Genomic DNA, 27849 nt, shown 5'->3' with positions numbered 1-27849 from the left:
TTTGTTTAAAATTTAATGCACGTCATAGGTAGCATAGCCATCATTTTTTTAATAAATGTTTTTACAATTGAATGAATTTCAAAAACAGCTTACAAAATATAAAACCTCTAAAATATTCTGCACATGTAAAAATACTTTTCAATGTGATGCATTGTCTATATTGACACTGTCCATTTGTGTAACATATTGGTCTAACGGCGTATTATAATGTAGGATTGATTTTCAAGTTTGAAAACGGAAAATATTCTCTCCTCCGTAAGGGCAGTAAGCAAAAAGTCCTTGGATGTTGTTTCCCAGTGCAAGTGTACAGAGGTTAAACTCCAGTCTTCCATAGCATAAACCAACTCCCTTCCAACATCTTGTAATGAGAGGTTGTTTAAGTTAAAGGAGGAGGGGCACTTGCATCTGGAGCATCTTAGAGTGGCACATTTCCATCAATTTTACTTTTGTCCTGTTTCCCTGTTTTCTTACATTGCAACTACTTTTAATGCTTTTTTATTTCTGAAGCCATTTATTCTGCTCCATAACTTGACACTGGAAGGAATGTATTGCCTGATCTCCTTCCATATTCTGCTTCCAGTGAACTCCATGATATTTCTGTGCCAAAGGGTTTCCTCCAAGGCTTTGCCTGATGTTGGCAGTGCTGCTAACTGACAACTAAACATTTCCATTGTAATTGATTGTGGTTATCTTTCTGTTGCTTTGCACTTATGTCTGGGTAGAATGTTAGTTACTGGTGATGATGGTGATTTGGCTTGTGTATTCAAAGCTCCCACTTTGGACGGGGTAACAAGGAGAGAGGTAACAGCTATACACATTTCCATTATGTTTGGGTTAGCATTGACATTAAGAAGCATCAGAAATGAAATGCAATAGGAAAAAGCTCAATTTCACAGACTTCATCTCTGCTGACCAGCAGTTGTGACAATTTACATTGCATCTTCTTTCCCATGAGCCACCAGGTTCCTGACTTCTGGTGTGCTGTGTGTCCCAGGACTCGCCTAAGGGGAGGAAGAGGCTAAGGAGAAAACTGTTTGGTTACCCTTCCAGCCAAAGAAGTGAGATAGCAGTGAATGATGAACAACAACAGGACATAGAGGAGATATAGAGCGATGCAATATGTTGCAAGAAACACACGTGGCTCTTGTGTACACATTACTATACTTGTACGCACAGTCCCCAGTGTTCCTGGAAACTTGATAAACAGGTTTCTTCTTCAGTTTTTAAGTACACATCTGGAGAAGCTTTTGTACAGACAGAGGACAGAAAATCACTCTGTTGCTCTATAGTTTCTGACAGGAAACCACTTTCCTCCGAATCTCTCCTAACACATAATGCAGATAAGGTCAGTTTGCAATTATTGAGGCTCCAGTCATCTGACTCGTCCATCTCTTTCTGATGTTTTTGATTCAGTCTGTTGGTATCTAATACAATGGGACAATGGTCACCAACATCCACTGGAGGCTGTCCAGCTGGCTGTAGTTGAAACTGCGACTTATAGTTACTGTGTTCTTGTTCCAGTGCCATTTTTGACAGACAAACTCTTCCGTGCTGAGCTTTGTAAGATCCGACTTTAGCCCAGTCAGTGTTGTTCCCCGTGGTCTTCATGTTCAGATCATGGGCAAGAGGTTGTAACAGGTAACTCATCTCTTGTGGACTCTCAGCCTCCCCGCTTGATGAATGGAGGCTTGGTTCATATTTTGGGTTCAGATGTGTATCTGTTGTGAGAAACCCATACTCAGCATGGTCCTGCGCCTCCTCATTGATTAGAATTGGTGATGGCATTTGAGATTTGTACCCTGCTTGTAGGGATTCACTTAACTGATGAATGTTCTGCAGCTGCTGAGAACAACTGATGTTCTCCATTGCAATGTCTCCTTGCAAGATTTTCTTTTCATTTGAGAGACCGCTTTGCTTGGACTGATCAGACATGGACACAACACTCTCTTTGCCACCTGGATGGTTTTCTGTTGTTGGAGATCCAATGATTTGGGACTTGTAAGCATTTTTTTCATCTTTGGTTGCCAAGGGGGTGATCTTCCATTCATTAGTAGACTCATTGCTAAACTGCTTTGTTAAGGGAATTTTGGCGTCATCAGCATCTCGACAACTGTGCACTGATGCTCTATTGCCACCATTTTCCAGAACCATAACATTAATGGTTAATGATTCAGGCAATAAAAACAGGAAAGTCTTCTTCGATGGGCAACCCTGTTGTAGCTGGGAAGAAAAAGCATAAAAGCATTAGTGGTTTCAAATGAAGCACTTAGTGTTCAATTATTTATTTTTTGTATCATTAGCAGTCACAATCTATACAAAAATATATTGTGCATTGCTTCATAAACATTGTTCATCATCAATTAAATGAAATTGTGTTGTTAGTTCTCTAGAGTCATCGAGCCATAGTTATACAAGTTCTCTAGGGTTTAAAATTCCTGCTGTAAGTTCTTCTGAGGAAAAATGTCTTCAAGTCCATATTAATAAATAATTCTTAAACACAAATGGAAGAATACAACTTTTATGACTGAACTATGGCCACGACTTTTTTCTTTGAGTCCTTCCATACAAGTTTCATTCACCTAGTCAACAGATCAAATATTCCTACAGTTTCCCATAAATGAAGGTAATGATAGAAAAATGTGGGCTATTTCCAAAGTGACCCCAAGCATTTGAGTCTTTTAAATCAAGATTTTGAAGAAGAATATACAAGATTTGCTGCATGAACCAAAATTTTGATGGTAGTCATAAAATTTTATAGAGGTCTAAAATATTGTTTCATATTCCTTTGATGGAAAATGTATTCTGATGAAGAAATTTTGATCTGAAACATTCATCCTGATTCACTTTCCACAGTTGCTATCTGATCTGCTCCATTTTCTGTTTTTATTTCTGATTTCCAGCATCTGCGGCCTTTTAGTTGTTTTAATCACTGTGTCAGGTTCAGACTGGCACAGGAATGCTTCCTCATTTATTTAGAGAGAGGAGAATAACCACAGGGAACTACTGTAAGAATAAATTACTTTCTTTAATTGTGAGAGCATTTAAAGTACTTTGTGTTGCAATACTTGTTCATTATTTTTGGGAAAAGAACTTGTAGATATGAATAATTAGAAATGCATTTTGATGGCTGTTCAAGTGTCAAGGTCCTCTTCCATTTCTTCCTAACCATTCAAAGTAGAACTCCCTTTTCCCCTCACCCATAGTTCGTGCTGTGGTTTCTACCGTTACTTTATAAATTCCTGCCACAACTCTCCTTCACCACAACAAGTTATTCCTCATTCACATTTGTTGCAGCTTTAGGCAAGAACTCCCAATTCCATACAGCTGCTGAGAGAATTCCCATGCATTCAATCCTAAACTGTATTCGACAAGACTGGGAAGTGGGGTGTGGAGTGTGGAGAGTGGAGAAATTAAAGAGCATGAGTGCATACACTGACTAGAATTCGTTGGTTTCCGCTGCTGATATTGAGAATAAAAGCACTGTGTGCCCACGCCGATATAGCCATCTTCTGCTGCTCTTCATCAATACCATCTTCCTTGGAAGGAGAAGAAATATTGTTGCACTACCAGGTGGAGATGAAACTGCTCATGTTAGTCTTCGGCTTAACCAACGGGTCAAATTTGACCCATCCAACACCACCATTCCATTCTTTGCTGGAAAGACTGATTAGGGCCCTGAATGGTAGTGAGGGAGAAGGTGTAGGGCAGGTGTAGCACTTGTTCTGCTTGCAAGGATAAGTACCAGGAGGGAGATCAGTGGGGAGGGATGAATGGGCAAGGGAGTTGCATAGGGAGTGACTCCTTCACTATTCCCCATCCCCATTTCCCTCTCACCTTATCTCTTTGCCTGCCCATCGCCTCCCTCTGGTCCTCCTCCCCCTTTTTCTTTGTCTCATGGCCTTCTGTCCTTTCCTTTCAGATACCCCCTTCTCCATCCCTGTATCTGTCACCATTCAACTTCCCAACCCTTCCCGCTCCCAGTTTCACCTATCACCTGGAGTTTCTCTCTCGCCTCCCCCCACCTTTTAAATCTATTCCTCATCTTTACTTCTCCAGTCCTGCTGAAGGGTCTCGGCCCGAAATGTTGACGGTACTCTTTTCCATGGGTGCTGCCTGGCCTGCTGTGTGTGCTGCTTGGATTTCTAGCATCTGCAGATTTTCTCCTGTTTGTTTACGGCGTTTGTTCATAGAGCTTAATGTAATCCAGAAATCTGAATTAATGATTTAGTGGCAATTTCAAATCCCTACAAGGTAACTGGGGAAGTTTAATTCAATGATTAAAATCAATAGTACTGACTGTGAGTTACAAATATCCTTTAGGAATCTGTTAATCTTATCAGGTCTGCCTTGACCATAACTCCAAAGTCACAGCAGTATGGCTGAGTCTCAACTGTTCCCTCAGGAGGGCTAGTGAGTCCCACTCGGCGGAGTACTGTGAGAGCTTGCCTCATCATGTTGAGCCAGAGAATCAAACTAATTTGGGAAACCCATTCTCCTGCTACTCCAGTTGCTCTTCTGGCCCTCTTCATGGTGCGATTGCAGACACTGCAGCCAGTGGTGGATGTGGACTGAGTACCAGTCAATCAGACTGCTTTGTCCTGTCCTGAGCTCCCTGAGTGTTGTTACAGCCGCACTTATTCATGCAAGGGGTGAGCATTCCAACGTGCTCCTAACTTCTGCCTGTAGACAGTGGGAAGGTTTGGCGTGGTCGAGGGAAGAGGCGCTTGCCACAGGACATCCAGCCTCTCACCTGCTCCTGTAGCCACTCTACCTGTGTGGCTGGTTCACGTGCATTTCCAGTTGATAGTGAACCTCAGGATATTAATGCCAGGGGACTTGCTGATGATAATGGCATTGAATATCAAGAGAAGATGGTTAAACTCTCTCTTATTGGAGATGATCATCGTCTGGCACACATCATGCGTACTGTGTTACTTGCCGGTTACTAGGCTGTATTTGAATATTATCTGTTTGCTGAAGAACTGTGAATTGAAACGAACATTGCCCAGTCATCGGAGAGTATCACGCCTTCATCAGTGAAGATCACTCATTCATCAGTGAAGATTACCCCTTAACTCCTCAATAAGGAAGCAACTGACAATATTTGACAAAGTGCCTTTGATGTGGTGAGCTTCTTTGCTGCTTTAAACTCTTTTTTTCTGGCATGCTACTGAAAAAAATGACTCAAAGTTCTCGTACCTTTCCAGACGCTCCTTCTCTATTTTGGATTAATCAAGAGTTAGGGGTTCCTAAGAGCTGATGAAGAATTCCAGCACAAGGGACCTTGGGTGAGATCTCATAAAAGCTCGATCCAAATTCAACAGTGCTTTCTTACTTTTGCATTCTCGTTCCCTTGCAATAAAGTGCAACCTAACATCTCTACTCCAATTTGCGTGCTGCACCTGTTACTTCCCAGAACTTCCTGTACCACCACACCCATATCTCTCTGCACGCAAAATACTTACCAGTTCCTCATCAATTTAAAAAAATGTTGTTTTTACCATTCTTCCCTTGAAAATGAATAACCGAGTATTTTCCTCATTATACTCAAAATGCCACCATCTTTCCCTTTTAAACACTATGCTCCACATGTTTTTCTACCTTTGAAAAAAAATCTTGGAATGTGTCTAATTCTAATCTACCTTTTACATAATATACAGTTGTTGCACATCACCTTGTCTATAAATGTTGTTGTCAAATAGATAAAATATTATATACTTAATTGGATTAAGAGTGCTGTAAATAAATGCAGCATTAACTGTTCTGTTAAATCTACAGTGAGCAGGTTATTTATATACTTGTTGCTACACGTAAACTGTAACACAAAACATACACAAAAACAATGCAACTGTTGTTCCGAGCCCTGCAAAGACGGTTCATTTTTATAGCACTCGTAAGGACAGTTGTGTTGCAACTGTCAGAAACTCCTTACCAGGTTTATGGGTCGCTTCTGATCACTGGCATTTATGTATTTGTACATAAAACAGCACACCGACATAAACAAAAAAATAAAGAAGAAGATCGGCAAAACACATCCTAGCAGAATAATTTTTACCATTTGTTTTGATGGATCTGTCAAATAAAGAAAAGAAAGATATAATGAAAATGTATGATTAAATTCATTAAGTATAAACGTTCAGTGGGTCATGCAGATGAAAAGGACAGATTTATTATTTACAAATGAGGCTTTATACCTGAACTGGGAAAGATTGGAAATAAAATCCCAGAAAGGGAAAAATGGGAAGGTCCACAACCTAATCCAGTTCAATAAAGATTAAGTAACAACAGGGATGATGATGCAAAATGAAACAGGTACAGAAATGAAGAATTGATCGAATAAAAGTAAGAGCATGAGCAATATCTGAAATGGTTGAGCTGAATGCTGAGTCTTGCCTTGTCAGGAAATAAAAGGCTGTTGCTCCACTGACATTGAGTTATTGAAAGTGGTAACAGGCAGAAAGTTCACAGTCGATGTGAAGTTGAGAATTAAAGTTTTTTTGTTGACAGTTAAAGTGACAGGTAATTGGAAATTTAGAATCATGCAAACTGAATAGAAGTTTCACAAAGCAGATGTTTGATCTGTTTCTGATGATTCCAGGGAAGAGGAGACCATGTCCCAAGTACTGAATATAGACTTAGCAATTCTATCATGTAGTATTTCTCCAGGTATGTCATTGAAATTTGATTTTTATCCGAAATGAAACATAACAATGAAAAAATACGAAAATCCCGAGGGCAGAAGTTTAGAGGCAGGATTGAAAAGATTCCAAAATGAGACAGAGTTCTTTATAACATAATAATGAACAATTAATTTGTACAAACCATATCTGGAAGCAAACCAATGGAAAAGATATTGTGATAATTCACTAGAATGGCACCAAAGAATATGAGTCACAGGGTTGGTGCAGGAACAGATAAAATCAATATATTATTTAAAGATTTTTATCATCGCTTAAAAATATAATATTTTATAGAAAGACAGAAAACCTACAGCACAATACAGGCCCTTCGGCCCACAATGCTGTGCTGAACATGTACTTACTTTAGAAATTACCTCGGGTTACCCATAGCCCTCTATTTTTCTAAGCTCCATGTATCTATCCAGAAGTCTCTTAAAAGACCCCATTGTATCCACCTCCACCACCGTCACTGGCAGCCCATGCCATGAACTCACCACCCTCTGCGTAAAAAACTTACCCCTGACATCTCCTCTGTACCTACTCCCCAGCACCTTCATGTTAACCATTTCAGCTCTGGGGAAAAGCCTCTGACTATCCACATGATCGATGCCTCTCATCATTCTGTCAGCTACCCCCAGTGCAATAGAGCTCTATGTATAACCCTTGCTGGACTCCTATTGTTATCAACACCTTCTGGGTGATGAGTGGAACAGATTGGCTGAGGCAGTAACTAAGAAGCAAAGCCTCAGCTGAAAAATATGTACATGCAGTAGATGATTAGAATACAGACTGATTTATTGTAAAAGACAGTTTGTCCCTTTAAAGTAAATCTATTTAAAGGAAAGAATGGAAAAGGCGGGGCTAGACAGTTAGAAGAGTTAGGAACAATGAACTATTATTTCTGTGATTGAGTATGCAACAACTTTACATGATACAGTAGAATAAATAATCTTGAGCTGGTAGATTTGCATAGTTTCTCACCTTTAGGTGTTGTTGTACATCGAATTTCAGAAGGATCACTTCTTCTACCGGTGGAATATTCCACTGACCAGGCTATTACACAATACGTAGTGTCATGTCCCAGTCCATCTACTGTCTTAATCCCACCGTTTTCAAGGAATGTACCCTAAAAGAAGCATCAGATGTATAATGATTGTTCTAAAAACGGTAAATATTTCTGCACAAACTTAATTATCCAGATTAGCCAATGAAACAATGGTTTCTTTAAACTTTGTGTACTAATTATTTACATACATGCGGCTACCCCAGTACAATAGAACTCTGTATAACCCCTGCTGGACTCCTATTGTAATCAACACCTTCAGGAGGATGAGTGGAACAGATTGGCTGTCTCCCATGGTTAGCACACTGTTCCTGATCTCACAGTCTTAACCAGATTTTACAGGTGTCCCCCGCTTTACGAATACTCACTTTACGCCACTTCACCTTTACAAAAGACCTATATTAGTAACCTGTTTTCGCATTACAACGAGGATTTTCGCTTTTTCCCACATAAATTAATGGTTCTTCGCTTTACGCCATTTTGGCTTAAGAAAGGTTTCATAGGAACGCTCTACCTTTGTAAAAGGAGGGACACGATTTCTCAAACAAGAGAAAATCTTCAGAAGCTGGAAATCCAAACAACACATACAAAATGCTGGAGGAACTCAGTAGGCCAGGCAGCATCAATATAATCTCTGTCCAATATTCAGATCAATCAAAATACAATTATCATAAAACATAAAATAAAAATTTCTCTTACCGACTTATTGGTCTTTCTGTCGATAACAAGCACTTCAAATTTTAAATCATTGAAAATCTGAGTGAGTGGAATAGAGTGAACATGATGGTTATCTTGCCATTTTTTGGAGGGTGTCAATATGATTGAGATGGAACAAACCCCAGCTTCCAGTTTTACCGCTGGGGAAGTGAAGTTTGCTGAAAGTCAAACAAAAATTAAATCTAAGCACACATTTGTCATTTAGCCATAACTCAGTTACAGATGCTTGAAGTAAGAATCTAAGAGAAGTTTGCCACTCATTAGCCCTGTTGGTTTATTTGCTAATTTGTGAAATAGGTTGATACGTCTGGATTTTTATCCTCAGAACTATGAATTTAGCAAGAAGTTGTCAGAGGAAACCAGCATATTATTTCTATTTTCTGCTTTCTGCTTTACTGTGCTTAAAGCACAAAAAATGGTTGGCTGAGATATGACTGCAATTAAACTCTAAACATGAAAAATCACCATTAAGATTAACGTAGGATTGTAATGTGTGTGGTTGGTGGTTGGTGCAGGCTCAATGTGCCAAAAGGTCTGTTTCTGGGCTGTTTGACTCTGACTCTGTCAGAAATAAAAATGTTAAAATTAATGACTGATCTTGCTGAGCCAGAAAAGAGAATGTGCTTCCTTTGCAAAGACTCAAATTTTATGTAATGATGAATTTTCATTTGTTAATGCTTTGATTTTTCTAATATTTACTTTCCTACTAAAGCCCTATAAATAAAATGGGTTAGAAAACTACCCTTTGTTGTTTGCACTCAGTGGGTAATATGGAATAACATGTTGTGCTCAACTTTCGAATCAAACTTCTCACCAAGGAAGCTCTGTGAAGCCAGCACTCTATGCTAGGTTAGTATAACTGACCAAAGATAAAATAACAGCTTTGAAGCTGCAGAGCAATTTGTTATGAACCCATGAGATCCACGTGTTTGCTTTTCGTTGGTAGGCAGCCGTCGATCCCAGTGGATCATGGGTTTGTGCCTCTGCTGGACTGTACCCTGTGGCAGGAAGATTTGAAGAACCGGCTGTTGCCCATACAGCGGGTTCCCCCTCTCCACGTCACTGATGTAGTCCAGGGGAAGGGCGAGCGTCGATACAGCTCGGCACCAGTGTCGTCACAGAGGTTGCCAGAGTGAAGTTGTAAACAACATCAAACTGCCTTAGGGGCCCCGGCTTCCGGATTTCTTCCCCAGAATTTACTCCTGAAGCCTTTCCCATGGGTGGGTATGGCCGCAAGGCAGCTGACCTTTCAAATCAGAGTTTTGCTTCTCCTAGGCGGGCTGCCATCCAAGGCCGACAAGCTCCATCTGCCCGAAACAACTGGTTTTGAGGCGCCAGTGGTCCGCCATTGCCCCTTCTCTTGTCAGTAGAAATAGTTCCACTGGGCCTAGTAGCTAAGCCACATGTGAAGACCAAGAGTTGGACTTGGTTGTCAGAGGCTGTTAGAGACGCACGCCATTTTCAGCACTTTATAGGTAGTGGGAGCTTATCGCCACTACCACCCCCGGCTATGACAACCTTAGGAAGCTTTCATTAATTATTTCCAATACACATGCACTATTTATGTATAGTACTCATGTAGAAACACCGAGATGAATTAACGTCCCCTCTGTGTGATGGTGTTGACTCAGGGAGGAAACTATTCGGACAGGAGAACTCACAGCATCTTTTAATATTTTGACATTAAAATAGCATTTGCCTCATCACAAGCATTCATCTGTAAATCAGTGCTTGTTGAATCAAGCTTAAAGAAGGTGGCAAGTATCAAATCATTAATGCTTTTCGTATTTAAACAGATTTATTAAGATTTCTACTGAATGTTGACACTAGATGTTACCTTAGAAGAACAGCATGGAAGGACTTCTCTCATGAGCCAAATATAATGCCACTGAATTTTAAGGAAACTGCAATAGACATCCCTAATACTGTATTTCTACGGTCAATTGATTACTTCATCGATATTGAGCATAGATTTATTACCCTCTATCCAGTTGTAACCAAATCGTCAGTGGGATGTGTAAAAACCTCTGCTAGTAATCATGCAACTGTATCTACGCAGACAAGGTATCCAAGGTGATCTGGATTGCAGAATAGATGGTTTCATGGCCAAACTTGTGGATAATTCAAAGATTGGTGGAGGCGCAAGTCGGTTTGAGGAAGTAGGTAGTCTGCAGAAGTACGTGGACCGATTGGGAGAATGGGTAAAGAAGTGGCAGAAGGAATACAGCTCAGGAAAGTGTATGGTCTTGCATTTTGTAGATGGAATAGAGGAGTACACTATTTCATGAATGGAGAGAGAGTTCAGAAATTGGAGGTGCAGAGGGACTTGGGAATTTCAGTGCAGGATTCCCTGTAGGTTAACTTGCAGGTTGAATCAGTAGCAAGGAAGGCAAATGCAATGTTAGCATTTATTTCAAGAATATAAAAGCAAGGATGTACTGTAGAACTGATAAGGCATTGGTCAAACCACATATGGAGTTTTGTGAGCAGTTTTGAGCCCCATATCTAAGAAAGGATTTGCAGGTATTGGAGAGGGCCCAGAGGAGGTTCACGAAAGTGATCCAGGAATGAAATAGTTAACATATGAGGAGCATTTGATGGCTCTGTGCCTGTACTTGCCTTTAAAATTAATGTGAATATATTATTATAATGGCCTTGGAGCCTTAAAGACAAAGAGCTTGTGATATTGACTGTTGAGGAGAGTACAGTACAGGAGCTTGGCCTCCAGCTCATGTCTGTGCTGACCATGACCACAATCCAAGCTAATTCCATCGCCTGCACGCACCCATCACTCTCTACAAAACAAAAACCAGGCTCATAAAGCTCTTGAACTTCACTGGTCTGACCCAAAGCGTTTGACCCTTTTCCATTCTGGGAAAATGACTCTGACTATCTGACCCTCTCATAGTTTTGGACATGACTGTCGGGTTACCCCTCCGCTTCTGATGTTCCAGAGAAAACAATTCAAGTTTATCCGTCATCTCCTTATACAGTATCTAATACTCTCTCATCCAGGCAATATCCTGGTGAACCTCTTCTCTAGTCTCAAGGAACAATTTCAAAGTCTATACAAATATTTCTCTAGTATAGACAAACATAAAACCGTCACATCAGTTTTTCATGATTTGTATTCATTGGGGCAGAGGTGAAATGATACACTTACTTTCCATTTCCGGGTTGAATCTTCCACTTCTGATCCAATTTGAAAAGCCAGCTTCTGAAACAGACCTTACCCTGGCATAATAATGTTCTTTGTAATCATCTGTTTCATTTGAAAGGTCACAGTATGTTCTTGTAATATTCTGGCATTCGGTTTTGAGCTTCCAATCTGGTTCTCCGTACCTAATTTTTAAAAATGCACAATTAAAGCTCTTAGCAAACACTAACTTTGCAATATCTTGCCCTGTAAAAGGAGGTATATGAATATTCTTGTCATCTGCAAATGAAATTACTGTACATACAACCCATAACATCTTTACACAGGCTCACTGTCATGGTTGTCTTCACTTAATTGCTCCAGATTTGATGGGGGCTGGATCAAGCGGTGGGTGAAGATAAAGTCACTACAATGGACATTGCTTGTCAGAAGTACGCATGGGGACGCCTGATAGACAAGGACTGAGTCAGGACCAGGACAACAGTATACCAAGGTTTAAATGTCTAAGGAATCATGTTCTTTTCATGCTTCAAAAAAGCCTTCACTTTCAATGAATTCCCAACATAAAAAGATAGTGAACCCTAGAACTACTCTGAAAAGAAAGCATACCAGTTGATAAATTCTCCTTTAAGTGGTCAAGTTCAAAGTTCAAAGTAAATTTATTATCAAAGCAGTATACCATATACAACCTTGAGGTTAAACTTCTTGCAGACACCCGGAAAAACAATACAGTAGCATCCAAGAAAAGCCACACACAACAAAGGCTGGCAAGCATCCAATATGCAAATAAGGACAGATCATGCAAATAGTAAAAAATGTAAACAAGTAATATATAGAATATGAGCGGCAGAGTCCTCACGGGTGTCTTAAAGAGAATGTAAAGTGCAAGATTAGCAAATGAGATCAAATTGTTATCAGATGTCGGAGCAGGCAATGAATGGAACAACATTCCTTTCAAATGAATCCACCTGCCCTTCACCTTCCTCCACCCCCCCTCCCCCCACCCCGGTGCACCCTTTCCTCCCCTGGTCCACTGTCCTCTCTATCAGATCCCTCCTTCTCCATCCCCTTATCTTCATCTCCCTTCCCTCACTCACCTGACTTCACCTATCACTTTCTAACTAGTCCGCCCTCCCCCCCACCACCTTCCTATTCCGGCATCTTCCCCCTTCCTGATGAAGGGTCTCAGCCTGAAATGTCGACTGTGGATTCCTTTCCACAGATGCTGCCTGACCTGCTGAGTTCCTCCAGCACTTTACGCATGTTACTCTGTTTCAAATACACACTCAGGAAAAAAGGAACAATTAACAGCATAAGGATTTTTCCCTTGTTTTTTTTTATATCATAATCAAGAAATAAAAAATCATGAACTAGTTCCAGAAACAAAAGAGGGAATTGTGACAAATGCAGTCACTGAACATTGTAATTAATCCAAGACCATACACAAAATTTATAATTAGCACCTAATTTATAATTAGGAAGAATCTTGAATCTTCCAGTAAGGTGTTTTATTTCTCGCAATCGAATACAGCTGACGGCTGGTCGTGGGGCAAATGCAATCAAAGAAAATGCTGGGTTAACACTGATTTGCACAGTAAGATATTGGAATATCTGTTATACATGCAGGACAATGTAGTTGAACTCATATAACCAGTAATAAACAGTCTGCAGATGCTGGAAATCCAAAGTGACACACTGTATCTCTAGATAACCAGGTTGCCACACATTGTGCACTCTGCTGTAGTGTTCTATGAAATATCAATTTCTGGAATATGAAAATGGCAGAGGTAATATATTGTCAGTATGAAATGAAACAAGCTTAAAATCCACATCAGTGTGAATGAAAGGTGAATGTAAGGAAGCCTTGTAACAAAATTTTAATCCAATATATAAATTATATGAGGATTAATGAATTAGTTTCTACCAGGTAAATTATAGACTATATCTCACTCCTTCTCATTAGATATTCAAACTATGCCACAGATGTGTCATGAATAAAATGACCAGGTCTATGTAACCACCCCCTTTTCACAGCTTTTCAATGATTTGATTGCTATAATACTTTTAAATCTCCAGCTTGCTGCCCTAAATAGATACTCAGCCTACCCTGTTTCACCATGCTTTGCTTTTATTGCCCCCACAGAACATTGAACCATGGGTTTTTAAAAAGGCATTTTAACTCCATCCTCAGTACTGACTTGTTCATGCCATCACTCCTAGAGCCAATTTCTTTCGCAGTAACTCTGCCTACACTGTGATGTCATCTGGGAATTTATAAATACTTTGGAGTGAAACTGAACGGTTGTGGTTTGATGTTTTCAAATACTTATCTTTTCTAATCGTATTTGAAACAAAAAGATATATTCATATCATTCAACCACAAAATGCTGAAGGAACTCAGTGGGTCAGGCAGAATCTATGGGGAAGAATTAAGAAACAGAAACATAGGTATCTACAGCACATTACAGACCCTTTGGCCCACAATGTTATGCCAACCATGTAACCTACTCCAGAAACTGCCTAGAATTTCCCTGCTGCATCACCCTCTATTTTTCTAAGCTCCATGTACCTATCTAAGAGACTCTTAAAAGACCCTATTGTATCCACCTCTATCACCACCACTGCCAGCAGTGTATTCCCCACACCCACCACTCTCTGTGTGAAAAACTTACCCCTGACATTCCCCGTGTACCTGCTTCCAAGCACCTTAAACCTATGCTTCTTTGTGTTAGCCATTTCAGCCCTGGGAAAAAGCCTCTGGCTATTCATATGATCAATGCCTCTCATCATCTTATACACCTCTATCAGGTCACCTCTCATCCTCCATCGCTCCAAGGAGAAAAGGCCAAGTACACTCAACCTCATAAGGCATGCTCCCCAATCCAGGCAACATCATTGTAAGGAATATTTATATCATATATTTTTTAGACAGGATCTAAGTATTTTCTTTTGTATTGAATATAAATCTACTGCATGCTTTATTTTGTGAGATAACTGTTTATATTTGCCTCTCTAAAAGTTAACATGCACAGGATGAGTTGGTCGGGAGATTAAGAAACCTATTTAAACAATAATTTAGATTAGGCCAGAAGAAATAATTCAGCTTTGCATACAAATTGATGCGCAAATTGATAACAAATCTATGTAAAGTGGAACGTGTCTTTGTGCTACTTCAGTGTGGAAAATGTGGTTAGTAAGGTGAAAATATTATGAGAAGCTGCAGCTGCAAATATGTGGTTTTCTTCTCTATGTTGTTTTCACATTGCCCCGTTGCGCTACTCTGAATATTAATTCTAATCACATCGTACCAATAAAACAGGAGTAACACAATTAAAATTAATGCTACTGATTAGAAGTTAAAAAGTACATGATTCAAAGATTAACTGACTTCAACAACACAGTAGTCTAAGGCTGCTTAATATAGATCACTAGAAGTCAAAACAGCCATTGTATAGTATTTTGAATATCACATAATAAGTATGAATTCTGTTTGCAAAGATCACATGTACTGTGGTTAGCAAAACATATACATTTTGGAATGGGGTTGCTGAATTCAATTTTATGGAAGGGGACAGTAACTCATTTTTTTAGTGATATTGTTAAGTCATGGCACATATTAAATAATGCTCTGAGATTTTCTACACAACATTTCAGTGATTTAGGAAACATTCTTAGAAAAATGAAGAGCCGGTCACATGTTGTAGCAGCATTCCTTCTAAAAGTGCATATGAATCGGTCCCTAATCATGAGACAAATATTTCTTCCTGATCCCTGTGACTAATCCAGCTATTTAAAATTGATCTGAGAAATTCCAAATAGTCACAAGGTGATGAATAAATTGCAGTTTAGTAGACAGAAAAGGAGATCACTAAAATACCTCATTTGGTAGGCTACCACAAGTGTGTCTTGATGACTGAGAGGAATATAAAGGATAGACCAGTGGTGGAATTGTATGCACATGGAAATGACAAAATATTATTTCTATACATATATATATATATTTCATTTCTGATGAGCATAACAGCAAAATTGTTTTTACAAGATCACTTCCTACCTGATTTTTTTTTTAAAACCCCTGCTCTTTATTATTATTGGGCAAGTTGTTAGAATTGCCAGGAATTTTTCCATACAATACTTTAGTGGGAAAGGAAATCAGAAATGCTGGAATAATCATTAGATTGGACAGTGTCTATGGAGAGAGAAAGAGTTAAAGTTCCAGCTCGATTGTCTATTATCAGAACTCCGAACAATTAAAAGGCATGTCTTGAGGTACAGAGAAGAGGAAAATTGTGGAGAGAACAAAGGATTAGGGTGCAGACCAAGAGAAAATGGATGACGCAGATTACTGTTGCCTGAGAGGAAGAAGAAGGTTTGCTGACGGCAATGAATCTGTCTCAAGAAGGTGTAAGTAGAGAGAACACAGAGAAGGGGAAAAATCTCCAAGAATAAAAATTGGACCAGATCTGTGAGCTACAACATGCCCGGGTTGAAAGTAAATCTGAAATCAAAGAGAGTGCTGGAAAAGTCCAATAGGCCGGGCATCATCTGTGGAGACAGAAAAACTGAGCTCCACTAAAATAGGCAAAGGGTTAACAAACCAAAAATAAAATTGCTGGAACATTAAGTTCTAAAAAGCAATGTGAGGAGAGCGAACGAGAATAGAAATTACACTTTATAATGCACGCTGAACAGTTGCTTCCCAGACTCTCTCCTGGTAGGCCGCTCCCAGTGTAGGACATTCTGCAAGTTTACGGACAGGAAATGCACGTTTCTAGGTGCAGGAAGAGAGCTTTCCTTAGAATTCTCTGAAAAATAAAATCAAAAGGAGCAATGTTAGACTGTATACAGCAGTCAAATAAAATTGCACAAAGATGATCAACATGCAAAATAACCTGAGCATGTTAGTACCTGTACCCCATAAAATCGTCTCTACTTTGGAAAGGTCAGGGAGACTCTCCGGATGCCAACTGACCTGCTCAGTTCCTCTAGCAGCTTGGTTTTGCTCTGGATTTCAGCATCTGCATGTCCTGAACCTCAGTTTAACTGCCCAGCTCCACAATTCTATTGATGAAGCTCAAGTAGTGTTTCCCTTATTAATCACATTCTCAACCTGCACAGCTACTGTAATGACGGATGCTCCCACGCTGCCACTTTGTTCTACAGCTGACCTCACTCTAGAATAGTGCCGTTTTGGTGATCAGATAAAGTCAACAGATCAATAGGTTGGTGTGCAGGGTCCTGTCACCAGCAGCAGCGTTTCAGATCCCAAGGGGGGTGGGGTCAGGTAAGTGGCAAATTCCCAAGCCAACCTGTGATCTGTTTGTTTCAATCTCCTTTAAGTAATGTTGAAGTAAGATACACAAGCATTGCTAGCCATGCATGTGTGGATGAGAACTGACGAATTGCCAGGCCTGACATGTACGTAAGGTCAGTGGAAGTATGTGGTCAGTGCATAGAAAGTCCCTGTCAGGCACTTCCCAGTCTCCACCCAGCCAACAGGAGTCACCTGGCACTCGTTTCCAACTCATCACCTGCAGCCTATTTAAACCCAGCTCTCATCCCCAGTCCTTGCGCCACTGCTCTGCATTTGGGTTAGTAGACCTTCATCAAGGTTGGATGAAATACTGGGGAAAAGCAGAATCTACTGTATGAAACTAGCAGCTTTTGAAAAAAGTGGGGAATATTGAAAGAAAATAGTAAAAATATTCAAAAATATGGGATAATAAATTTCATTTTGGTTCATCCTGACAATTTGTGGTGAACTACATATACCTGTCTGGACTGCTCCTGTGGCTCCTCCCACAGACCCCTGCTGACTGCTCCTGTGGCTCCTCCCACAGACCCCTGCTGACTGCTCCTGTGGCTCCTCCCACAGACCCCTGCTGACTCCTCCCACTGACCCCTGCTGACTGCTCCTGTGACTCCTCCCACAGACCCTGCTGACTGCTCCTGTGGCTCCTCCCACAGACCCCTGCTGTCTGCTCCTGTGGCTCCTCCCACAGACCCCTGTATAAAGGCGATTGAGGCCTGTGCCCGGCCTCATTCTCCAGAATGTAGTGTTGTTCATTCTTCCAGTCAATAAAAGCCGATATCTCGCTTCTTACGTCTCAGAGTGAGTTATTGATGGTGCATCACAATTCAATGTTGAGGCCCTGACTGTCTTTTACTAGATTTGCTGTTAATGCACTTTCAGCAACAAAGAGCTGTGCTGTGTAGTGAATAACGGCATCTGCTGCAGCAGACAACGCACGAGTACAGTCAGAGACACTCTCACCACCCTGATAATGAATAAAACATGAGATTCCCATTATGAACAGAAAATATGGAAAGCATAGTTCCTTCCCCCTACATTGTATGTATGTTGCTCAGTAAAACCACGTCAATGCACACGTTCCTACCAACATATCTCCAAACACATTACTGACTATCCTTTGAAATATGTTAGTAAATGGATACAAGTTCATCTGCATTCCTCCTGTACCTCCTGGGGTTTCATGTCAAACCTTAAACCTCAATGTGATAGCTAATTATTACTCCAAGATGAATTATGGACCCACCCCTCCACATTGTGGAGTCAGAGAGTGAAACGATAGAGAAGAATGTACTCTGACCACTATGTCCATGGTGACTATGGAGTACCCGGCTGTACTAATCCCATTTTCCAGTTCCTGGATCATAGACTTCTGTGACCTGGAGTTTCAGGAGCTTGTCTAGACATTTATTTACTGTTGTGAGAATCTCTGCCTCCAGCACCCACTCAGGCAATGTGTTCCAGGAGCCAACCATTCTCTCGATGACTGGAGATTAAATCTCTACAGAACAGTCAGCATGGCACTCAGCATTAAAGAGAACTTGATCTGAAATTTCAGACAATGGTGTGCTTTGAAAATTAAACATGGACAAGTTGCTATGACAGTGCTTTGAATTACTGACTCTGGGTGTACAGGATTAACAACATACATACAGTACATGCCTATCAGTGGAGGTAGTGGGGGGGGGGGCTAATTGTGGATGGTAGTTGTTGTGTGGGGGGGGGCGGGTTGAAGACTGTGCAGAAATAATGGAGCCAGTCTGAATTGGACGAATGGACTAAAATTTAGGGGCAGTCTCTATGTTGCAGTGTATGAGATTCATCCAATTTTCTAAAATGATCACACACTCAAGCATAACAAAGAGAATACCTGCTTCAATACAATGACATTTTACATCAGGTCAAAAGCATTTAATTTAAAGTTTGGTGATTGCCAGAAGGATAGGCAGCGTTAAAAAAAAGATGTCCTTAGCTAGCAATGAAATGTTTTTAAAATGCATAATACAATGCCTTTAGTGCCCCACAGGGCTTCTGCAAGTACTTCAAAGCTAACAAACAAACGTCACTTTACAACGCTCTTTCACAACACTTCAATGGCTTTTTCTCAGCCATTTAAGGTGTTGTCAAAAGGGAAACATTGCAGAAAAAGTATTCATCAAGGGTGTCTTAATGCAATCAATCATGTGGTATTACACTGTGATCTGTTTTTTATCAAATCGGGAGATAACTATTAATCCCGATATCAGAAAAATACATCAGATCTTCAGAAAGGAGTATCATCTATCACTGAGAGAACAAGTACATAAACATGTAATATCTGGGAAATTCAATGGTTTCTGCTTTGTTTGAAATACGTTGACACCTGTAACTATCTGACTATTTTTCTATGTTCAGATATTCCCTGCTCAGATTTAAATTTGTGCTGGAAGAATGAGAAAGTTTGTGATAGGTTTTACCGATGGCAGAACTGAAAATGGTGGTAATCCTCAGAGGCCCGTGCAGCATCTGCAGAACGAGGGGCTGGGTTAGCTTTTCTGGCTGGCCTTTTCTTGGCTCTAATTGTGGTGGCAGGGTGGGGAAAGGTCAGAGAGGATATTTGTGACTAGGTGGAGTCAGAGGTTATCCACGTGATGGGTGAGCTATGGTGCCATCTGATGAACGTTTGTGACTGACAGATGATCTGCCTGAGGGAAGACTAAATAGACGAAGATGAATGAGCATAATAAAGAGGGAAAACAAAGCTGGAAATGAGAGAAATAAAACAGTACAGATGCTGGACAAAGGAGAATACCCAGCAGATCAGACCACATCCGCGGCAACATTAAAAATGGAGTTAATTCCATTGACTTTATTTCAGAACCAGACAGCAGCCAATATCCAATATCTATTCCAAGCTCACAGACTCCAACAACACCTTGTCCACATCTCTGCCAACTCACAGATGCCCTACCATTACTCTAGTTTCTCAGGCTCCATCAGAGTTGACTGTATGACTTTCCTCAGCAGGGCTTCCAAAATGTTTTGGAAGTAGAACTAGGGGAGATTACCTCAAAATCTGGTGAGTAAATTTAGCTTGGAAATTAGGAAAAGCTGCTTTTCAAGAAGGTAGTGAATCTGTGGAATTATTTGCTTAGGAAAGCATTAGATATATTTAAGATAGAATTAGATAGACATTTGCATAACAGGGCAATGAAGGGGTATAGGGAAAAGGCAGGTAGGAGGAGCTGAGTCCATGGCCAAGCCAACCAGGAGTTTATTGAATGACCTACTGCTGCTCCTGTTTATTCTGTTCTTATGATTTTTGTTTCCTTATGTCGTTCTTTCTCCTTAACGATGGCTTCCCCTCTACAATAGTTGACAGGACCTGCTCTCTTTCTCGTGTTTCAGCTGTCACCACTCTTCTCCTAAGACAGAGCAGCACACACAAAATGCTGGAGGAACTGAGCAGGCCAGGCAGCCTCAATGGAGGGGAATAAACAGTCATCGTTTCACCATCCCATCAGCTTCCTAATTCAATAGCACATTGGAACAACACAGAGGGAAATTGGAATAACACAGACAGGCGTCATAGCTGCATGGATGAGCTGGGTTGGACAGGCCCACCCACATCTGTGATTTGATGCAAATCTTTTCAGGTTGAAGTTGGACTACAGCAGTGTTGTTGTCTGTTAAATATGAACCACAGTAGCAGCAAAGCAAAGATAAAGGTAAATAAAATAGTTGGATCACACTTCACCTGTAACCCAACCAATATTCCAAAGTCCTCCTCATCAACGCCCAGGGATTGTTACTTAAATTGCAATAAAGTTATATTTCACAGCAATCTATAAAGTTAGGGCCTGACAGATTGTTCCAACTGCCTTGGCAGATTTTTCTACAGAAGTGGTTTGCTATTACCCTCATCTGGACAGTGTCTTTACAAGATAGGTCGCCCCAGCCATTATCAATACTCTTCAGAGATTGTCAGTAGTCACATAACCAGAATTTGTGATATGCACTCGCTGTTCCTATGACCATCCACCACCTGCTCCCATTGCTTCACGTGACCCCCATCCCAGATGGTCGCTGGATCAGATCAGAGCTCTGCAGTCCTGAATCCATCTGTGAATAAATGAAAGGTAACAGGCTTCAAGTGCATTCATAACCTGCATGAACACACCAACCCCAAGGATAAAGCTGAATCTGCAACCATCCTCAGCAGGGGTGATAGGTGGATAATCCTCTCAAAGTTCTCATCAGCACAAGTGTCAGCTGTCAGCCAATTAGACTCACTCCAGAGCACAGGACATAGCAAAGGCTACTGAAGCTACTGTATATAGGGACAACAGAATGTCATGCGGTCTCTCTTCACATCTGGGATGAGTGCTTACTTCCGCAGGACAATATAAACTATCTACAGGCCAGGGGTGAATCAGAAGAGTGGGAAGCTGCTGCAGAGGCATGATACCTGCTGATGTCTAGAAATTCTTTACCTTGTTATTCCACATTTTTACAATATTCAGCTTTTTGTAATATTCACCTTTCTACTTAAATTTGAATTCCATTCATTGCTCCTCCACTATCTGCATCGACTTTATTAAACTGGTTCATCTCCATTCTTTGAAGGTGCATCATCATTCAGGGCTTGGTTTAGCTTTTGCTTTATGAATACAAAAACTACGCAGCTTATTGATCAAGTGTTAAGCATGAAAATATTAATTAAGCTAAACAGGAATGCAAAATGCCAACAATACTGAAAATCTGACATCTAAAATCAGAAAAATACCACAAATATTCAGCCAGCCATTCGGAGTTAATATTTTAGAGTGATGAACTGGTTCTGAAAAATTATCAGCCTTAAATGTTATCACTTATTTCTTCACAAATGTTTTCTGGACTTGCTGAGAAAGAACTACTTTCTATAAGTGTGATATAAAACAGGACATCTTTCACGAGCTCAAAACATGGGTGCATAATATCACATGCAAACAAGCATTATTTTAATGTGATTTGTCTCTTCCAGTGGCAGTATTTAGTTTACAACCTAGATAAAATTTAACCCTTCTGAATCTCTGCCGCCCATGCCTTACCGCAGATATCCAGTTCATTCCTCACGCTCTGCTCACAAATCAAATGGTCAGGTGCAGTGAACCTGCCACGTCAGTCAATAAGGCCAAGCGCGATCCAATACTGACAGTCACACAACTTTCCTGTCTGGTTTCTTTACCTTTAATTCCAAAAATCACACTTACTGTACATACCCATGACCTACAGATTTTTTTGGGCAGTGAATTCCAGAGATTTAGGGAACTGAGAAAAGAAGTTCCTCAAAGGTCTTAAGCTTGTGATTTTTAACTTTTCAGCAGGAGTTACATCTTCACTGCCTCTGCCTATCATTCCCTCTGAATGTTCCTCTTCGTCTGAACTCCAGACCGTAGAAGCTCACTCCACTGAACCTTTCCTAAAATGGCACCCAGGAATTAGTTTAGTGAACCTTTGCTATATCATATCCTAAACAAGAGTACCCATCCCCAAATATACAGTGACTTTCCCCCCATTATCCCAGGCTTGGGCCCACCAAGACCTCACAGTTTTGTATTCCTCTCTCTCTCTATTATATTCCACTTGTCTCACAGTTTTGTATTCCTCTCTCTCTCTCTCTCTCTAATATATTCCACGTCTCACAGTTTTGTATTCCTCTCTCTCTCTCCATTATATTCCACTTGTCTCACAGTTTTGTATTCCTCTCTCTCTCTATTATATTCCACGTCTCACAGTTTTGTATTCCTCTCTCTCTCTATTATATTCCACTTGTCTCACAGTTTTGTATTCCTCTCTCTCTCTCTCTCTCTCTCTCTCTCTATTATATTCCACTTGTCTCACAGTTTTGTATTCCTCTCTCTCTCTCTCTCTCTCTCTCTCTCTCTCTCTATTATATTCCACTTGTCTCACAGTTTTGTATTCCTCTCTCTCTCTATTATATTCCACTTGTCTCACAGTTTTGTATTCCTCTCTCTCTCTATTATATTCCACTTGTCTCAGTTTTGTATTCCACTCTCTCTCTCTCTCTCTCTCTATTATATTCCACTTGTCTCACAGTTTTGTATTCCTCTCTCTCTCTATTATATTCCACTTGTCTCACAGTTTTGTATTCCTCTCTCTCTCTATTATATTCCACTTGTCTCAGTTTTGTATTCCTCTCTCTCTCTCTCTCTCTCTATTATATTCCACTTGTCTCACAGTTTTGTATTCCTCTCTCTCTCTCTCTCTATTATATTCCACTTGTCTCACAGTTTTGTATTCCTCTCTCTCTCTCTCTCTATTATATTCCACTTGTCTCACAGTTTTGTATTCCTCTCTCTCTCTCTCTCTATTATATTCCACTTGTCTCACAGTTTTGTATTCCTCTCTCTCTCTATTATATTCCACTTGTCTCACAGTTTTGTATTCCTCTCTCTCTCTATTATATTCCACTTGTCTCACAGTTTTGTATTCCTCTCTCTCTCTATTATATTCCACTTGTCTCACAGTTTTGTATTCCTCTCTCTCTCTATTATATTCCAATTGTCTCAGTTTTGTATTCCTCTCTCTCTCTCTCTCTCTATTATATTCCACTTGTCTCACAGTTTTGTATTCCTCTCTCTCTCTCTCTATTATATTCCACTTGTCTCACAGTTTTGTATTCCTCTCTCTCTCTATTATATTCCACTTGTCTCAGTTTTGTATTCCTCTCTCTCTCTATTATATTCCACTTGTCTCAGTTTTGTATTCCTCTCTCTCTCTCTCTCTCTCTCTATTATATTCCACTTGTCTCAGTTTTGTATTCCTCTCTCTCTCTCTCTATTATATTCCACTTGTCTCACAGTTTTGTATTCCTCTCTCTCTCTATTATATTCCACTTGTCTCACAGTTTTGTATTCCTCTCTCTCTCTATTATATTCCACTTGTCTCAGTTTTGTATTCCTCTCTCTCTCTATTATATTCCACTTGTCTCAGTTTTGTATTCCTCTCTCTCTCTATTATATTCCACTTGTCTCAGTTTTGTATTCCTCTCTCTCTCTCTATTATATTCCACTTGTCTCAGTTTTGTATTCCTCTCTCTCTCTATTATATTCCACTTGTCTCAGTTTTGTATTCCTCTCTCTCTCTATTATATTCCACTTGTCTCACAGTTTTGTATTCCTCTCTCTCTCTCTCTATTATATTCCACTTGTCTCAGTTTTGTATTCCTCTCTCTCTCTCTCTATTATATTCCACTTGTCTCAGTTTTGTATTCCTCTCTCTCTCTATTATATTCCACTTGTCTCACAGTTTTGTATTCCTCTCTCTCTCTCTCTATTATATTCCACTTGTCTCACAGTTTTGTATTCCTCTCTCTCTCTCTCTCTATTATATTCCACTTGTCTCAGTTTTGTATTCCTCTCTCTCTCTATTATATTCCACTTGTCTCACAGTTTTGTATTCCTCTCTCTCTCTATTATATTCCACTTGTCTCACAGTTTTGTATTCCTCTCTCTCTATTATATTCCACTTGTCTTACAGTTTTGTATTCCTCTCTCTCTCTATTATATTCCACTTGTCTCACAGTTTTGTATTCCTCTCTCTCTCTCTATTATATTCCACTTGTCTCACAGTTTTGTATTCCTCTCTCTCTCTCTCTCTATTATATTCCACTTGTCTCAGTTTTGTATTCCTCTCTCTCTCTCCATTATATTCCACTTGTCTCACAGTTTTGTATTCCTCTCTCTCTCTATTATATTCCACGTCTCACAGTTTTGTATTCCTCTCTCTCTCTCTCTCTCTCTCTCTATTATATTCCACGTCTCACAGTTTTGTATTCCTCTCTCTCTCTATTATATTCCACTTGTCTTACAGTTTTGTATTCCTCTCTCTCTCTATTATATTCCACTTGTCTCACAGTTTTGTATTCCTCTCTCTCTATTATATTCCACTTGTCTCACAGTTTTGTATTCCTCTCTCTCTATTATATTCCACTTGTCTCACAGTTTTGTATTCCTCTCTCTCTCTATTATATTCCACTTGTCTCACAGTTTTGTATTCCTCTCTCTCTCTATTATATTCCACTTGTCTCAGTTTTGTATTCCTCTCTCTCTCTATTATATTCCACTTGTCTCACAGTTTTGTATTCCTCTCTCTCTCTCTCTCTCTCTCTCTATTATATTCCACTTGTCTCAGTTTTGTATTCCTCTCTCTCTCTATTATATTCCACTTGTCTCAGTTTTGTATTCCTCTCTCTCTCTCTATTATATTCCACTTGTCTCACAGTTTTGTATTCCTCTCTCTCTCTCTCTCTCTCTCTATTATATTCCACTTGTCTCAGTTTTGTATTCCTCTCTCTCTATTATATTCCACTTGTCTCACAGTTTTGTATTCCTCTCTCTCTCTCTCTCTCTCTATTATATTCCACTTGTCTCACAGTTTTGTATTCCTCTCTCTCTCTCTATTATATTCCACTTGTCTCAGTTTTGTATTCCTCTCTCTCTATTATATTCCACTTGTCTCACAGTTTTCTATTCCTCTCTCTCTCTCTCTCTCTCTATTATATTCCACGTCTCACAGTTTTGTATTCCTCTCTCTCTCTATTATATTCCACTTGTCTCTTTAATTACTTGCTGTGTTAGCAAGCCAACTCTGATTGAACAACAACACTTAATGAAGGATCTGCTTCATTAAACTCCTTTGGATTTTTGCCGGGTTATTTAACATGTCAGCATTCTTTTGCAAGATCCTTGTCATCCATAGAATTAATTTTGCCTTCTTTACTTATAAACTTGGGTATATTACACACTGGCCCTCCATCTATTCCTTTCCCCTCCATTGATGTAAAAGAGGCGTCGAGCCTGATCATTGAGGATATACAGAATGGCTCAGGATTCACAGATTACTTGAGTGAAGAAATAGAGATTCACAACCCTGGGAGAAGAAATTTCTCAACCCCACTAACCTTCGGCTTGTGCTTTGGGAAGTGTTTTAATACAAAATAGTGGCTTCGATCTGTACAAAACTCATAGTCCAGCAGGCAATAATAATGACTGTTTTCCTATATGACGTGAATGCAAGGACAGAATTCCCAGCACTAGGGCCCTAATTACACTTTGTTAACTCCAATCAGCAGTTCTCATTAATCCATGGTCTGCCACTGCAATAGATCATCAGGTAGGGAGAGGTGACAACCCAAGGATGTTTTCAAAGCCTGCCTGAGGCTTTATTTCTGTATTATCACTGTAAGCAGAGAAAGAGAGCTCAAAGACAGCACTGAAAGTCCATCTGTCAGAAGTATGTAAAATAACACAGCAACACACCATCTTGCAAACTACCTATCTGCCACAATGGCCTTGCTAGCCAAAGATTCTGCCAAAGGCAGAGGAAGCAACTCTAGCTTGTGAGTCTCCCAAAGTAGAAAAGAGGAATATTCATAAGAAATGAGAGCAAATGTTACAGAACAAATAAACTGATTTACAGTACTTCATACAAAAACAATGACAAGAAGATAAAATACCTACAAAAGTGAAAAAGTAATAGTAGATTAAAAAGTAAATGTGAAGCAGACTCGACAGGCCAAATGGCCTAATGCTGCTCCTATACCATATGGTCTTATGAGCATATAGCATAATGCACTGACCATCAACAACCAAAGGGGTGAGGAAAACTTATAAAAGTTTATTAGTGAGGGAGCTGAGCAGAACGCTGGAAGCCTAAGTAATAAAACGTCCAAAAATGCAATTACAGGCAAATAAAGGCAATGAAGTGATAAGTATTGCATCGTAGACATGATTAGGAAATAAATATTTCTGTGTGCCTGTATAAGTTTTCTCTGAAGGCAAAAGAAGTGGAAATAGTGGAGTAACTGATAAAGGAAGCACAGAAATCAGGGAAAAACGCAATTCCAGGGAAAAAGTATTAAACTTCTGGCAAGAGTCATGAGCTGAACTTTCAGTAGTGATGGGATAAGTACCTGCTGAAAGCAATGGTTAAGACTGGAGATTTTAATGTTCAAATGGATTAAGAAAACATAAAAATAGTTTGAAATTCTTCTACATTACACTATGTTCCTGCCCACAGCGTGAGGGAATTCAATCGAAAATATGATTTGTGAGCTCTTGACGAAGAAGGCAGAGTTTCAGAAACAGTGAGTTGCTGCCATCAGCGACTGTCCTGCATGGAGATGTCAGCAGCGACACGGTCACGAAACTGCCTCTGGAACCAGCGATTTCTTTCCTTGAAACTTTACTGAATCCAGATGAAGCTTTACAACCGTCTAATGGTTTTGTAATTATCATTACCGATTTAATCCCAGGTTTATTTAATACTGAATTTAAATTTCCCAATTCATGTGTTATTATCAATGCAAAAGAATAAAAGATGCCGGCACCTCTCAGATTTCTAATCCAGTTCTCTGATCTGAAACATTAACTCGGCTTCTCTTTGGCAGATACAGCGTCTTCCCTTTCCAGTTTCTGTAGTTTATCCATTTTCATCCTATTGAGCAAACCGGTCTAGCCTCTCCCTGCGATTGTTGTGTCCAAACCCCAGTAATGATACAGAACAAGTGGCATCATTCTACTATAGTTGCTGTTCGGCAGCCGCGACAGGACAACAGAAATATGCTTTTACAACCAAACGGGTTTAACGAACGGCGAATTGGAATTATTCCCCGAGAGAGTTCCAGAACAAACGTGGGTAACAAGTAAAGGGTAGGGGGAGTGACACGTCAGTCTTACCTGCTTCAGCCTGAAGAATGAGTAAAGCCACGGGGAAAAGCCCCATGAGGAACATTATTTATATGTGTCCACAAATACCCCGGGCATCCGATGAATGTTACAATATTCAGTGGCGGCGGCTGCTACCGCCACGACCCAGCCAGAGAGAGAGAGAGTGAGGGAACGTGAGCGTGGTTTGCTCAGCAGGTGAGGAAAATGAA

At 40.1% G+C, this 27849-nt stretch overlaps 1 protein-coding gene across 2 annotated transcripts; it reads right to left on the bottom strand.

The window, feature by feature from the left end:
- Positions 1-27849, bottom strand: LOC140733234 (uncharacterized). Of its 2 annotated transcripts, XM_073056291.1 has the most exons (7): positions 27650-27849; positions 16287-16422; positions 11624-11802; positions 8443-8618; positions 7662-7806; positions 5933-6072; positions 1-2220 (listed from the first exon to the last, which is right to left on the bottom strand). In XM_073056291.1, the coding sequence occupies exons 1-7, from the start codon at positions 27702-27704 to the stop codon at positions 1159-1161; spliced, it is 1893 nt and encodes a 630-aa protein (XP_072912392.1). In that variant the 5' UTR covers positions 27705-27849; the 3' UTR covers positions 1-1158. The 2 variants fall into 2 exon arrangements, with proteins under 2 accessions (XP_072912392.1, XP_072912393.1); XM_073056292.1 differs by lacking the exons at positions 16287-16422; positions 27650-27849 and adding an exon at positions 15672-16280.

The sequence above is a fragment of the Hemitrygon akajei genome, chromosome 9, assembly GCF_048418815.1.
Source record: "Hemitrygon akajei chromosome 9, sHemAka1.3, whole genome shotgun sequence".
NCBI lineage: Eukaryota > Metazoa > Chordata > Chondrichthyes > Myliobatiformes > Dasyatidae > Hemitrygon > Hemitrygon akajei.
Note: the sequence above shows the minus strand (reverse complement) of the source record. Positions and strands in the feature narration are given on the sequence as shown.